Genomic DNA, 12,845 nt, shown 5'->3' on the forward strand with positions numbered 1-12,845 from the left:
ACATCCACAAACTTGATCTACTTGTAGTGTGTGTTTCCATATAAAACTTCAAGTTTCTTTCTGCAACCATACATGAAAAGCATATGGGAACTCCAATTCAACTGTCAGTAACCACCATAAATTAAAATATGATGACCCCATTAAGAACACATGTTTAGCTGAAAATAGCTTCTGTTATGTAGGGGTATGCACACATCCTTTGAGTAAAACTGACCCTGATTCACATTTGGAGGAGGAAAAAGTTCGAGTATTGCTTTTGAATCTTGAAGGCCTAGAGGCACATGTTGATGTTTAACCCTTTCTCTATAACCTCTTTGAAGATCAGGTATGTGTATTAATTCCTTTTTGAAAGTCTAAATAAAGAATTAATGCTAATTTAGTTCCAATATTTTTCATTATGCTAACAATTTTAGTGTGTGGGACAAGGTATTATTTGTAACGCCCGTAGATCCGGGCTATTCAATATAGAGACGATAAACATCAAAAATGAATTTTTTATGGAAGATTATTTATAAGGATTAATCTTAACTAAGTTTTAGTAGATCCGGGCTATTCAATTCCGTATATATAAAGAACGCCGAAATCCGAGTTATAACGAAGAAGTTATGACATGTCGAAGTTTCGCGACAGAACCGACACGACACAACGCGATGTAAATAGTGAATTTACGTTAGAGAGATATTTGGCCTTAGCGATCTAAATGAAAGACGTATAATACGTTAAACCGAGAGCGTGCATAAAAAGAATGTCTGAATCTGACTTCGTATGAGGAAATTATGATTTTTCGAAGTTTTAGCATTAGTAGTATGCAGCCCGAAACTCGAGATTGAGGTCGAGTGATATTTAGTCAAAACTTTCTAAATAAGAATTGAAGATCTCATCAATAATAGTCCAAAAATAAAAAGACAGACGAAAACGGAGTTCAGATGAAGGAATTATGAATTTCAAACGGAGTTTTCCTGTCCCGGCCTACTAAAAATAATATATTAATTATATATTAAAATTAAAGTCAAAATTAGCCAACAAAGTCTAAACAAGAGTTGTAGAGCATAATCTCACCATCGCATTGATATAAAGGATGTCGAAAACAAAGTTCATATGCAAAAGTTATGAATTTCTGAAGTTCGGGCGCAAAACCCCAAAACTGTCAGGGTTCACGACGTGAACTGACTTTTGACACCTTCTGGAGCCTCCAAAGCATGTGGATGAGTAACGAATGGAGTGACCTACTGTGCTCACGATGTGAACACTTAAAACTTATGTCGTGAGTGTAGAAATTTCACCCTATAAATAGAAATCAAGGGTCAGGTGATTTTGGTTGCTCCGTCTCTTCTCTCTCACTCCCGATACTCTCTCTAAGCCCTATTTTAACCCCCTGAAGCCTCGATATCATCTTGAAAACCGAAGCGAGTCCCGAAGCCAGAAGATCCCGAGAAGAAAATAGTTTCCGAGCCGAAGCTCTGCCTGCGAGAAGCCTGGTATGTGAAGATCTTCCAGTTTCACCGAAGAACACTACTTCTACAAGCAGTAGTGTTGTCCGATCATCTTATGATCAGGTGAGTGTATAGTCACTTTCTTCTTACACATAAATATCAAGTATTTGCTATGAAATACGTGTTATGTGTGTATATGTTGTTGTTTATTTGAGATAATTGTGGAATTGATAAATTATATAGGTTTTAATGAGTTAAACTGTATACGTATTTTGTATCTACGAATATGTTGGGTAAAGCATGGGTAGATGAGATTGTTGGTATGGGATAAAAGATGATTTGGATCATGAGATAAAAGGATAAAGAGATAAACTTGTTATAGATTCGGGAGTATGGATTAGATCAAGAGGTTAGTTTAGATCCAGGAATATGGATTAGGTAACGAGGTAAATTTTAGATCCGGGAGTACAGATTATGTATTTTTGAACTAAGTGTTCATCCGATAGGGTATCATGTGCATATTCCCTTTCATGGACATAATTTTAATACAAGTATTGATTAAAGTATTAATTATATATGTATGTGAAGTATTTGTTATTGCCCGAAATACATGTTATATATATAATCGATGATATACAACGTACGAACCAATTATGGTCCAATATGTGTTAAGATGTGTATATATGATATTATTACTTAAAACTTTCTGCTAAGTATACTCATAGTTAGCGTTTCCAAACAGAGATAGTATCGGAAATTGATTATAGGCATTGTAGGCTTGCCTAGTGATGGGTTAAGACTTAAATAGGGATGTTTAGTTCCATTAAGTTTGGACATTAGGTAGCCTCGTATTAAGAGTACGTGTGTTGTGAGATTGATGATCGGTGGAGTACGTCCTACGTATAAAAGTACATTTTATGTAAGAAGTCCTTTTCAAAGCTCTGTGTCTTGGGTGCTGCTTGTGCCAGGGTACTATTATGCTCTAGGGTACGAGTCTTTCGCATACCAAAGTACTATAATGTGCCATAAGTACTATCATGTACAAAGTCTTTTGATAATTTTGTGTGTCGGCTACGGGAGCGTACGGAGTACTCTAGTAGTATTTCCCCATACTTTTATTTTGAGAGAGCTTTGGAGTCAGAGTTTCTTTTATGAGGTGATCGACCGAGCTTCATATGTCAGCTTTTTCTTTTACGAAGTAATTTAGGGAACTTCGTAGACTGCCTAATAAAGTGTGTCAGTAATAGACCACTACCAGGTATGTCTGGTGTTATATTGCTGGATAGGGTGCGTTTGGGGTGAAATACCTCATGTATTCAGGCCACTGCTAGGCAAAGTTCGATGTTGGATAGGGAGAGTCTAGGGGTATAATACCTCATGATATTTGGACCACGCCTAGGCATTTTTATCTAGATAACTACCCCTGACTTAAAATGTCTTGTGATTCTTTCTTTTACGAACGAAGGTTCGTGGTGAAACTTATTCCATTCCCTTCATTTGATGTCTTTATTGATCCTCGTTTGCTGCCAGGGAATTTCCGAAGCAGCTTTGTCAGTTTGTGGTTCATATCGATTCCTTAGGCTAGATCTCGTAAGATCATTGTATAGGGTCAGTATGTGGGGATCGATGGGATGTGATATATTGTTTTAGAAATATGATTTATATGTGTTTATAATATTAGTGGTTTTGCAGGATCGAGATATACTTTATTACCACATTGTTTGAAATACGAGCTTTCGTACTCTATGTTCCTTAGGTGACTGGGTTCACCAGGGATATTCGAACTAAGTGTTCATTAGATATTTGAACTTAGTGTCCATCAGGGATATTTGAACTAAGTGTTCATTAAGTGTTTGTGAACTAGGTGTTCATTGGGTAATATTGAAACTAAGTGTTCATTAGGTGTTCTTGAACTAGGTGTTCATTAATTATTGTGAACTGTGTGTTCACCAAAGGTAATTTAAGAACCTTGGCACCACTAGACTTTGTGCCAGTTCCTTAGGAAAATCCTTAGGAATGAATGGGAGAAGGGTAATCGGTTGTTAGGATAAATCTTTAAGAAATAAATGGAGATAATGGGGGTGGGCAATTGGATTGATTGTTTGATAATTGAATATAATAATTATATTATTGTGGGTTGAAAACCCTATATGCTCACCAGGCTCCCAAGCCTGACCCTCTCACTTTTCTTTGTATTACAGGTTATGGTACGAGAGCATAAGTTGGCTGACATAACGAGAGATTTTGGATTATAGGCCAGTAGTTATGAATAACGGTGCGGCGGACCAGTCACGCAGTAGACCCGAACTGTATGGCTGTTTTGTTTATGATATGATATGTTATGAGTATGGCATATGTGGTTGGTATTTTGGGGGTAACTCACTAAGCTTTCGGGCTTATAGTTTTCAGTGTATTGTTTCAGGTACTTTAAGAGATTGGCAAGGCGAAGGCATGATCGTACCGCTCCTCGTGTTTTATGTATTTATGATGTGGTTCCGGGAAATACTCTGATAATAAATGAATTGAAAACCTTTTTGTAACGAATTAATGAATATGGGTTGTTTTTGAAAAGTCTAAATTGGTTGAAATTTTTTGGATGTTACATCATGTAGCACCATGTATACTCCACAAATTTGGTCCCTGTGGTATGTCAAAATTAGAACTTTGGTCCAAATTTTTTTAGAGTTGTACTAATGGTAAAAAATAAGAATTTTATTACAAGTTTGGTACAAAACTTTTTGAATGTATTTTAAATGACGATTTTTCCCTTTTAATTTTCTTTTTATTGCAACAAATATAAAAACATATATAAAATAGAACCCTTACCCCACCTCTCCCCCTTCCCGTCTCTCTCTTTTTCTAAAATACCACCACCACCATTCACCACCGGTTGGAGATATGAACGCCGCCACCACCGTCGCCGACCATAGATATGAACGCCAAAAAGGGTTTATTGCGGCGGCGGGTAGATTAGGGTTTTCTAGAGACAACACTGTAAGTCAAAACATCCTCGATTTTCTGGTGAAGACCCTCGTTTTTTCGATGAAAACCCTTGGTTTTTCCGACAAATACCCTCGTTTTTCCAGTGAAGGATGATTTTTTTTTCATATTTGTCGATCTGAAAACCCTCCCTTTCTTCAAATTTGAAAACCTATCCCATAGTGGCAACTTGATTTTCAAGACGGAGCACCATCGCCGTTGCCAAGGTTTGTTCATCCGGCCAAGCTTCAACAATGACAGAGTTTAGATGGTGTTTTGGTGTTGGGTTTGACAGCTATTTCAAATGAAGATATAAAGTGGGAGAGAGAGAAAGGGAGCTGAGGGAGGAGTGAGAAAACCCTAGTTCCGATCTCCTCTAGATCTTGCAGGCACCGACATCGCCGGAGAAGGAAAAAGAGACCGGAGCAATAGATCTGTAAACGTGTGTAAACCCTTGCTCCGATCTGAGGTGGCGACATCTTCATCTGCTCTGATTTGAGGTGGCGACGTAGATCTAAGAAATGGTCGACCGTATGAAACCACCCCTGTCATCTGCTAAAAATCGAGCCGGTGAAGGATAAATTTTTTCAGAAAAATTGCTTGTTCATATTTGAGCTTGCAAATATGAAAAAATGAGTGTTTTGTGGTGTCCAATGGCGGTGGTGGTGTTTGACGATGGTTTTTCCAGATTTAATTAAATGGAAGAGGGTATAAAATGTTAGATAAGGAGTGAGTAGGTGGGTAGGGGTGGAGTGTTTTTAATTGTCTTTTTTTTAATTAGAAAAATGATAAAATAATTTAAAAAAATGGAAAAATAGAAATACCAGGCCAAGGCCAAATCCGTTGTTATAATCACTTTATAAATTTTTAGGCCAAACTTGCAATAAAATTCTTATTTTCCACCACTAATATAAATTCAAAATATTTTTGACCAATTGAGATTCCAGGGACAAAATTTGCAATTTTGTCAATCTACAACGGTGGCTAACCCAAGTAAGCACTACAGAACAGTGCTCGGTGTCATGGTCCGTTAACTCCGACTTCTGATACGCCGTGTCACTCACACCCATTTCAGACCCACCCTTCACTAATAACAAACAACGACGACGATCGGACGGTGTATTAGCAGGTGATGGTGGCCGACGGTTGTTTACAAGCGGTGTAATATGGAAACTTCTGATTCAGATGAGCCTGAGAAAAAGCGCCCTCATCTGAACAACTCCGACATGGCACGTCACCCTAACCCTTCTCCGGAAAATGGCACCGTATGTTTTACCTCTATCATTATTTTCTCTATCTTCTCATTCCTTATTTGTTAGCAGCTTACCACATTCAATGAAGATTGGAGTACCATTTTTTAAGGTTTTGATAAACTCAAAATTAGGGCTTCACATTGTAGTTTGGGCAAGTCGGTGTTTTGTATGTTCAGTTAGTGATTTCTACTATATTGATATAAATAGCACGAACGCTAGACTCTGATAGAACAGTAATATTAGATGAATTGAAGGCTACACATTGATTGATTTCTAGGGTTTAAGCTTTTGTGTATTTTCTTCATGAATTAGACATCAATCGCGATTGTATTCATTCTTCATGTTACTATTTAAACTTAATGTTCTATCTACTATTGACCTATTGTAGGTTGATGCGACAGTGCTGCAGTATCAAAATCAGAAACTTGTTCAGCAGTTAGATGTCCAGAAGCAGGAATTACATGATCTAGAGGATAAAATCAAAGAATTAAGACATGAACAAACTTCTTATGATGACTTTTTGATCAAAATCAACCAACTATGGAGACAGGTAACTTCTTAATTCAAATTTCCTTTATAATTAGCATTGTAGTTTTTACTTGAACCCCTTTTTTTCTAGTTGGATGATGACTTAATTCTCCTTGGAGTACGAACTGGAGCAGGACAAAGTGCCTTGGAAGCATTGCAACATGCAGATTCTTCACAAGGTCTTTAACTATCTATGTATCTTATCTGACCCTTAATTATGAAATTACTTATTTGACCCTTAATTATCAACTTATTACTCATTTAGGTTCAATCCCTTCTTGTCCTGCTGAGGAAATATTCCTTTGCAGACTCCTGCAGTTGGATTCCATTGAGAAGAATGGAAGTGAAGAACGTCTTATTTATATAAAAGAAGCTCTTGCTTTGAGGCATTCATCTACTCTAGAGTTAATGAAATTAATAGAAGATACTATTCAATCCCTGATGTGTAAAATTGAGAGCATTGATCAATCTTTTCATGAAAAATCAACCACAGAAGGTTGGTTTTGCCCTTATTTAGAAGTCAACTTTTTTCTTACACACTTATCCACTACCAAACTAACATTATCATGATTCATGAATGTCTCAGATGTGATTATTCAGTTGAATAAGATTGATGAGTTGATGAAAGAGGAAGTTAAGCAATTACAAATAGTAATAGAAGCTCTCCATTTGAAACATAAAGAATATGCTGAAATGATTCAGAGTTATATTCATACCCATTCAGTGGATCAATCCGAAATCAAACGTGTTGCAGGTTTTACAACATTTTCATCATCTTTAACAAATGATTCAACAATTTAACATTTGGGGTATCTAAATGACTAAATCTCTTTTGATTATATTTCTTTTTTTATGATTCTTATAAGGTGACCTGGAGGACAGCATGGCAGAACTTGAAGAAAGTAGAAGAAAACTTGTGAATTTGAAAATGCAAAAAGACAGAATTGCCATTGTGCAATCTCCAGTTCCATTTGCTGTTAATGGAAGCATTTCACCTGAAAATACTGTTGATAAAACTATGGGATTACGCGATTTAAAAGACTCTATAGAGGAAGCAAAGGTTTTATTCTACTCTTTTACTATTTTACCATTCTACCCCTAGGCCTACAAACAAAGTATCATATTAACTTTAAACTAATGTATAGATAGTAGCATCTGATCGTCTTTCTGAGCTTCACGAAGCACAAGAGGACAATATAGTCTTATCAAAACAATTACACGATCTTCAGGTCTTTCTTTTTCTTTTTCTTTTTCTGTTGTGTATTTGATTATTCCTATTGTTTTAACTTTTAACACATTGTATTTTGACAGAATGAACTGAAGGACAACAAATATATTTACACATCACGCCCTTACACTTTACTCAATGATCAACTTCCATACTGGAAATCTGAAGTTGAACGTTTCAGGGTGGTGATAGATTCCTTACAGGTAATTAATTAATTACTTTTTATAAATTTTCTTCGTGTAATATTCTTTTGATATTTAAAAAAAAATGTTAAAATTTCAGGTTGATAGGTTTGCAGTTATGCGAAAGGAGAAAGAACTGAGTCTAAAAACTGAGTCAGTAGATGCTTTGAAGAATCCTATTGACAATACTGATTCCACTATTGAAGAATTAGAGCATAAACTTCAGCAATACATTAATGAGAACAATGAATTGGAGATTAAAATGGAAGAAGCTGTTCAAGATTCAGGTAAATTTGGTTATAAATATAAAATAAGCTTATTATATGTAAATTATTTTACTGAAAGTTAATTTTTTTAGAGAGAAAAGACATTAAAGCAGAGTTTGAAGTCATGGGCTCAGCTTTATCTAAAGAAATTGGAATGATGACATCACAATTGAATCGATGGAAAGAAACAGGAAGTGAAGCTCTTAAATTACAGGAGGAAGCACAGTCACTTAAGGCTTTGATGGAGAAAAAGGTTGTTTTTTTTATTATTTTTTATTTTTGAAACCTATAATATTTGGTTTGCTATTTTTTTTTTTTAAAAAGGTTGAAACTTTTATTGATTATAGAGTAGGGAACATAAGGAATTGGTGGATAGCTGTTCTGAACAGAGTTCAGAGATCAAGAATTTACAAGCCCATGTAAGTTTTTTACTTTATTTCTCATTTGAATTTTTTTATTTAATATATTAATAAAATGATTTTAAGTTTATATACAAAACTGTTGTAGATTGAGAGACTTGAAAAGGAAAATTTAGAATCACAGATTTTTCTGGATATGCTTGGACAAAGAATATATGACAATAGGTACAAAACCTGTTGTTGCTGAAACATTAAATATAATTCTAAAACATTTGGTTTATTCTTTTTAACGTGTTGTTAAAATTTTTACTTTTTTTAATTTTGTACAAAGGGATATAATGGAAATAAAAGAATCAGAAAGAAGAGCTCATTCACAAGCTGAAGTTTTAAAAAATGCATTTGAAGAACATGGTTTGGAATTAAGGATTAAATCTGCTAAAGAAACTGAAATTGCTTGTCAACAAAGATTATCCATCACTGAAGCTGAAATTGCTGATTTAAGGGCTAAATTGGATGATTCAGACAGGTTTGACCTTTGACTTTTGTAAAGACAATCTTGCCCTTGTGACTAAAACTAATGTTTTTGGAACTTGTAGAGATGTTTTGGAACTCGAAGAGGCTATTAAAATTAAAGATGGAGAGGCAGAGTCTTATATTTCTGAAATTGAGGTATTTTGTTAGTTAGTCCTACAAGGGTATTTTGGTCATTTGTTGTCATATTTTTATATTTTCTGTTTTCAGACTATAGGTCAAGCATATGAAGATATGCAGACCCAAAATCAGCATCTGTTGCAGCAGGTGATGGAGAGGGATGATTACAATATCAAGGTTAATTCTTTTCCTCTGTTTTTACTTTTTAATCCATTATTGTGAAAATAAATCAATTTGGATTTGGTATATTTGTTACTTTGATACGAAATTCTTCATTTTTCTTAATGAAACAATTACATAAATGGTATTAATAAACATGCCACATGTTTCCTTTAATATTTTTAGTTACATGTTTTGGCCACAATAGTTTAGTATTTTACAGTTTTGGTCCTTATGTACAAAATAAATTACAAAATCAGTCCCTGTAGTTTACAGAAAAGGTCCCTGTGCAGATTAATTTTTACAGAAATGGTTCATGTGTTTTAAGACTTTCATACTTTGGCAGATTTGGTCCCTGTGTAGAAAATAAATTTCAAAAACTGTCCCTATAATTTACAAAAAAGGTCCCCATGCAGATTTTTTGTTGCAGAAACAGTCCATATGGTTATAAAATTTGCAGATTATGTACAAAATAAATTACAAAATCAGTCCCTATAGTTTACAGAAAAGGTCCCTGTGCAGATTAATTTTTACAGAAATGGTCCATGTGTTTAAGACTTTTGTACTTTGACAGATTTGTTCCCTGTGTAGAAAATAAATTTCAAAAACTGTCCCTATAATTTACAAAAAAGGTCCCTATGCAGATTTTTTTACATAAACAGTCCATATGGTTATAACATTTGCAGAGTACGTTTAAAAAAAATTAAAAAATAGTCCCTACTTAAAAAGAAAATCTCAATATATTGCCATGTTTCATCCCTACATTTTTTGATTTCACACTTTGGCCACATGACTTCGGTAAATTTTCAGGTTTGCTCCCTACACTTTTGTAGTTACACAAGTTTGGTCCCCCCACTTTGTAGTAACTTAATAATTTGGTTACTATTGTATAAAACTTTTTCAATAATCTTGCCACATCAGCAGTAATTTTCCCTGATTTTTGTTGTCCTTTTTGGTACAGGTGGTTTCCGAAAGCGTAAAGATGAAACAAACACATAGCGCTCTACTTTCTGAAAAACAAACATTAGACAAACAACTTCAACAAATGAATTCAGCATTTGAATCACTAAAATCACGGATTGCTCATTCAGAAGAACAGGTATAGTTTCATATAACAATTCCCTTTTTAAATTCTTTTTTGTTAATGATTTTATAACATGTTAAAGATATGATGATCGATGATGTAGATGAATGGTTGTGTGACACAAGCTCTTAAGTCAACCGAAGAAGACAGACACCTGGCAATCAACCTGGAAAACAGCAAGTGGGAATTATCGAATGCTGATAAAGAATTGAAGTGCCTTAAATCATTGCTTTCTTCTTCAGAAAAGGAATATGATCAAATCCGTAGGAAGATGGAAGAGATTCAAGAGGAGTTGGACAACGAAAGGTATTATATTATATTATATTATAATTGATTCCGTTGATTTGTGATTCCATTCCATCGATACTAATGGAATGGAATCGGTGGTTTTGAAACCAGAATGGACAGGAAGAAGCTTGATGAGGAGCTTGTTGAACTAAACATGAAGGTTACAGAATTAACATTAGGAAGTGGTGAAGCTGCTATTCAGAAACTCCAAGATGAAATCAAGGAGTGCAAATCTATTCTCAAATGTGGGGTTTGCTTTGATCGACCAAAAGAGGTATTTCTTTTTATTCTTTTTTTTTTTCTTTAATTTTTGGTTTTAAGAAATTTGGGTGGTGGTTTTGGGACAGGTGGTGATTGTCAAGTGTTATCATCTATTTTGTAATCCGTGTATTCAGAGGAATTTAGAGATCCGACATAGGAAATGTCCTGGTTGTGGAATGGCTTTTGGGCAAAATGATGTTAGGTTTGTCAAGATATAAATATTTTATAGGAATTAGTTATTATTATTAATTTTTTTTTGTAAACATAAAATATGTGGGCCATAGGAGGGAGATGGATGTGTAATTAGTAGGGGTTACGTTACGTGGAAGTGTTAGAAAAATATGGCTGGACATTGATAGAATTGTGTTGAAAGAGGTGTGTTGTGGTGGTTTTCATTTTCTTTACGGAAAAGGTTAAACGTTGACTAACGAATTTCTTTTGTTCATTTTAATCACTAAAATTATTATTATTTTTTTTTTTCAAAAATCATATTATTTTAGTACTTTAACCTGGCATCGTATCATATGTACTGGTTAAACTTTTGGAAAATGTTAAATATGAAACACTATTTAGCTGACAAACTTCAAAAAATTGTCTCGTTATGGCCTTTAACCTGCTTGCGTGACATTTTCATTTCTAATGATTTGGACTTTATTGGAAATGAAACGATTTGTCTTATAAATATTGACTTTGTATTTTAGCTCCTTGAAAGAACAGATCCACTGAAATGGAAAGTATCGTAGAGATAGAAAGCCAAAAGACTAAAGTTGCTTATTAAAAAAGATATTGAAAGACTAATCTTTAAAAGAAAGCATTAAACCTGTGAGTATTAGATGTTTATTTTAAACAAAAAAAACTCTTAATTCAAAAACTAATTCAAGTAGCTTTTCGGAGCTTTTAGTTTTTATGTAATTTGATACATTTAATAGATAAAAATCACTTTTCCGAACACTCATTAAGATATAAAAGCTACAGATAAAAAAAACTCATCTACATCTCTCTCATATTACAATTTAAGATAAGATTACGTGTTTCTACAAGCCTTCCCGGTATAAAGTCAACTCACCTCATCAAAAGGCTTTCTATATTCCAATTGCCATCAAAGCAACAATTGTTTTACAAATTAATTGACTCCAACATATGCCATCATACTCAGGATCACTTTCTTATTTCCTTAAATTTTGAGGATTCCCATGCTTATGTGGCCCAACACTAGGCGAAAACGGATCATATATTTGTTGACGTGGCACTGATGGATGACCTAGTCAACCCAAAGGATAAGGTGCATTGCCACGTAACTTGTAACACCCGGATCATGGAGGTACTTAATTTCTTGGATTATAACTTTGGAAATAAGCTCACAACGTGAGACTTGCTTGTCACGTCATGAGTGACCATTGATTAGTTGACCCATGTTTTTGAGCCTCATGATGTGAGACTATGGATGCTCACGACGTGAGAACGACCTGATGACCAAAACCATAATATTTCGGGCATTTTATGAAATGAGAGGGCTAGGGTTGCCCATCCTTAGCCTCCCTCACCCTCTTGCCTCTTGAAAACCCTAATCTCGACCAGCTTGTGGTCCTTAGCCATTGTTGGTGACATTGAAGCTCTTATTTGGATGTTTTGGTTCATTGTAGTGTCGAAGACCTTGGTGGAGCAATCTCTTGGTAATACAACTTCTACCTCACCTTCCTGCAGAGCTTTTGGACCATTGTAAGTCATAAAGTTTTGGCCTTTTTACCTCTTGCATGCTATAACTAGATTTTAAGCTCCTTTTTGCATGGTTGTGTGGGATTGCATGCATGGGATCCATAAAGTTGACAACTTTATGGATCCTTAAGACATCTTCTATATTATAATCTTTGGATCTGAGTTTTGGAGTAGTTTTAGACTCAAGCATGAGTCTTCTTCTTATTTTCCCCTCTTTTGACCTAGTGAGTGTTTGATTCATGCATTGGACAGGCATGAATAAAAATCTACGATTTTTATCCTCCATTAGGTGAGGGAAGACCCTCTGGAAAGTTCCAAGTGGTGGCTGAAAGGAATAAGAGCTTAATGCTAAAAGCTGGCCAAGGAAGTGCTTACGACATGAGGAATGAGCCTGTCACATTGTGAGAATGCTTGTTGTCCCTAATGTTTTGTACGGATTAGGTCACGACATGACTAGG

General features: G+C 34.9%; 1 protein-coding gene across 1 annotated transcript; it reads left to right on the plus strand.

The window, feature by feature from the left end:
* The first annotated feature begins 5,364 nt into the window (after positions 1 to 5,364).
* Positions 5,365 to 11,103, plus strand: HUB2 (histone mono-ubiquitination 2). Its single transcript, XM_078959972.1, has 19 exons — positions 5,365 to 5,677; positions 6,054 to 6,215; positions 6,285 to 6,372; positions 6,459 to 6,689; positions 6,780 to 6,947; positions 7,060 to 7,253; positions 7,339 to 7,422; positions 7,505 to 7,624; positions 7,704 to 7,890; positions 7,962 to 8,122; positions 8,217 to 8,288; positions 8,377 to 8,453; positions 8,560 to 8,754; positions 8,825 to 8,897; positions 8,970 to 9,056; positions 10,000 to 10,137; positions 10,226 to 10,428; positions 10,522 to 10,684; positions 10,758 to 11,103. The coding sequence occupies exons 1-19, from the start codon at positions 5,579 to 5,581 to the stop codon at positions 10,887 to 10,889; spliced, it is 2,634 nt and encodes an 877-aa protein (XP_078816098.1). The 5' UTR covers positions 5,365 to 5,578; the 3' UTR covers positions 10,890 to 11,103.
* Positions 11,104 to 12,845: the final 1,742 nt, after the last annotated feature.

The sequence above is a fragment of the Lactuca saligna genome, chromosome 6 (genome assembly GCF_052625555.1).
Source record: "Lactuca saligna cultivar CGN05327 chromosome 6, ASM5262555v1, whole genome shotgun sequence".
NCBI classification, from domain to species: Eukaryota; Viridiplantae; Streptophyta; class Magnoliopsida; order Asterales; family Asteraceae; genus Lactuca; species Lactuca saligna.

What these genes read in the sequence shown, in the direction of transcription:
- HUB2 (XM_078959972.1), top strand. Translation starts at nt 5,579, where the DNA reads ATGGAAACTTCTGATTCAGATGAGCCTGAGAAAAAGCGCCCTCATCTG. An exon ending in AGAAGCTGTTCAAGATTCAG is followed by an intron (nt 7,891 to 7,961) that starts GTAAATTTGGTT and finishes TAATTTTTTTAG; the next exon opens with AGAGAAAAGACATTAAAGCA. An exon ending in AGGCTTTGATGGAGAAAAAG is followed by an intron (nt 8,123 to 8,216) that starts GTTGTTTTTTTT and finishes TATTGATTATAG; the next exon opens with AGTAGGGAACATAAGGAATT.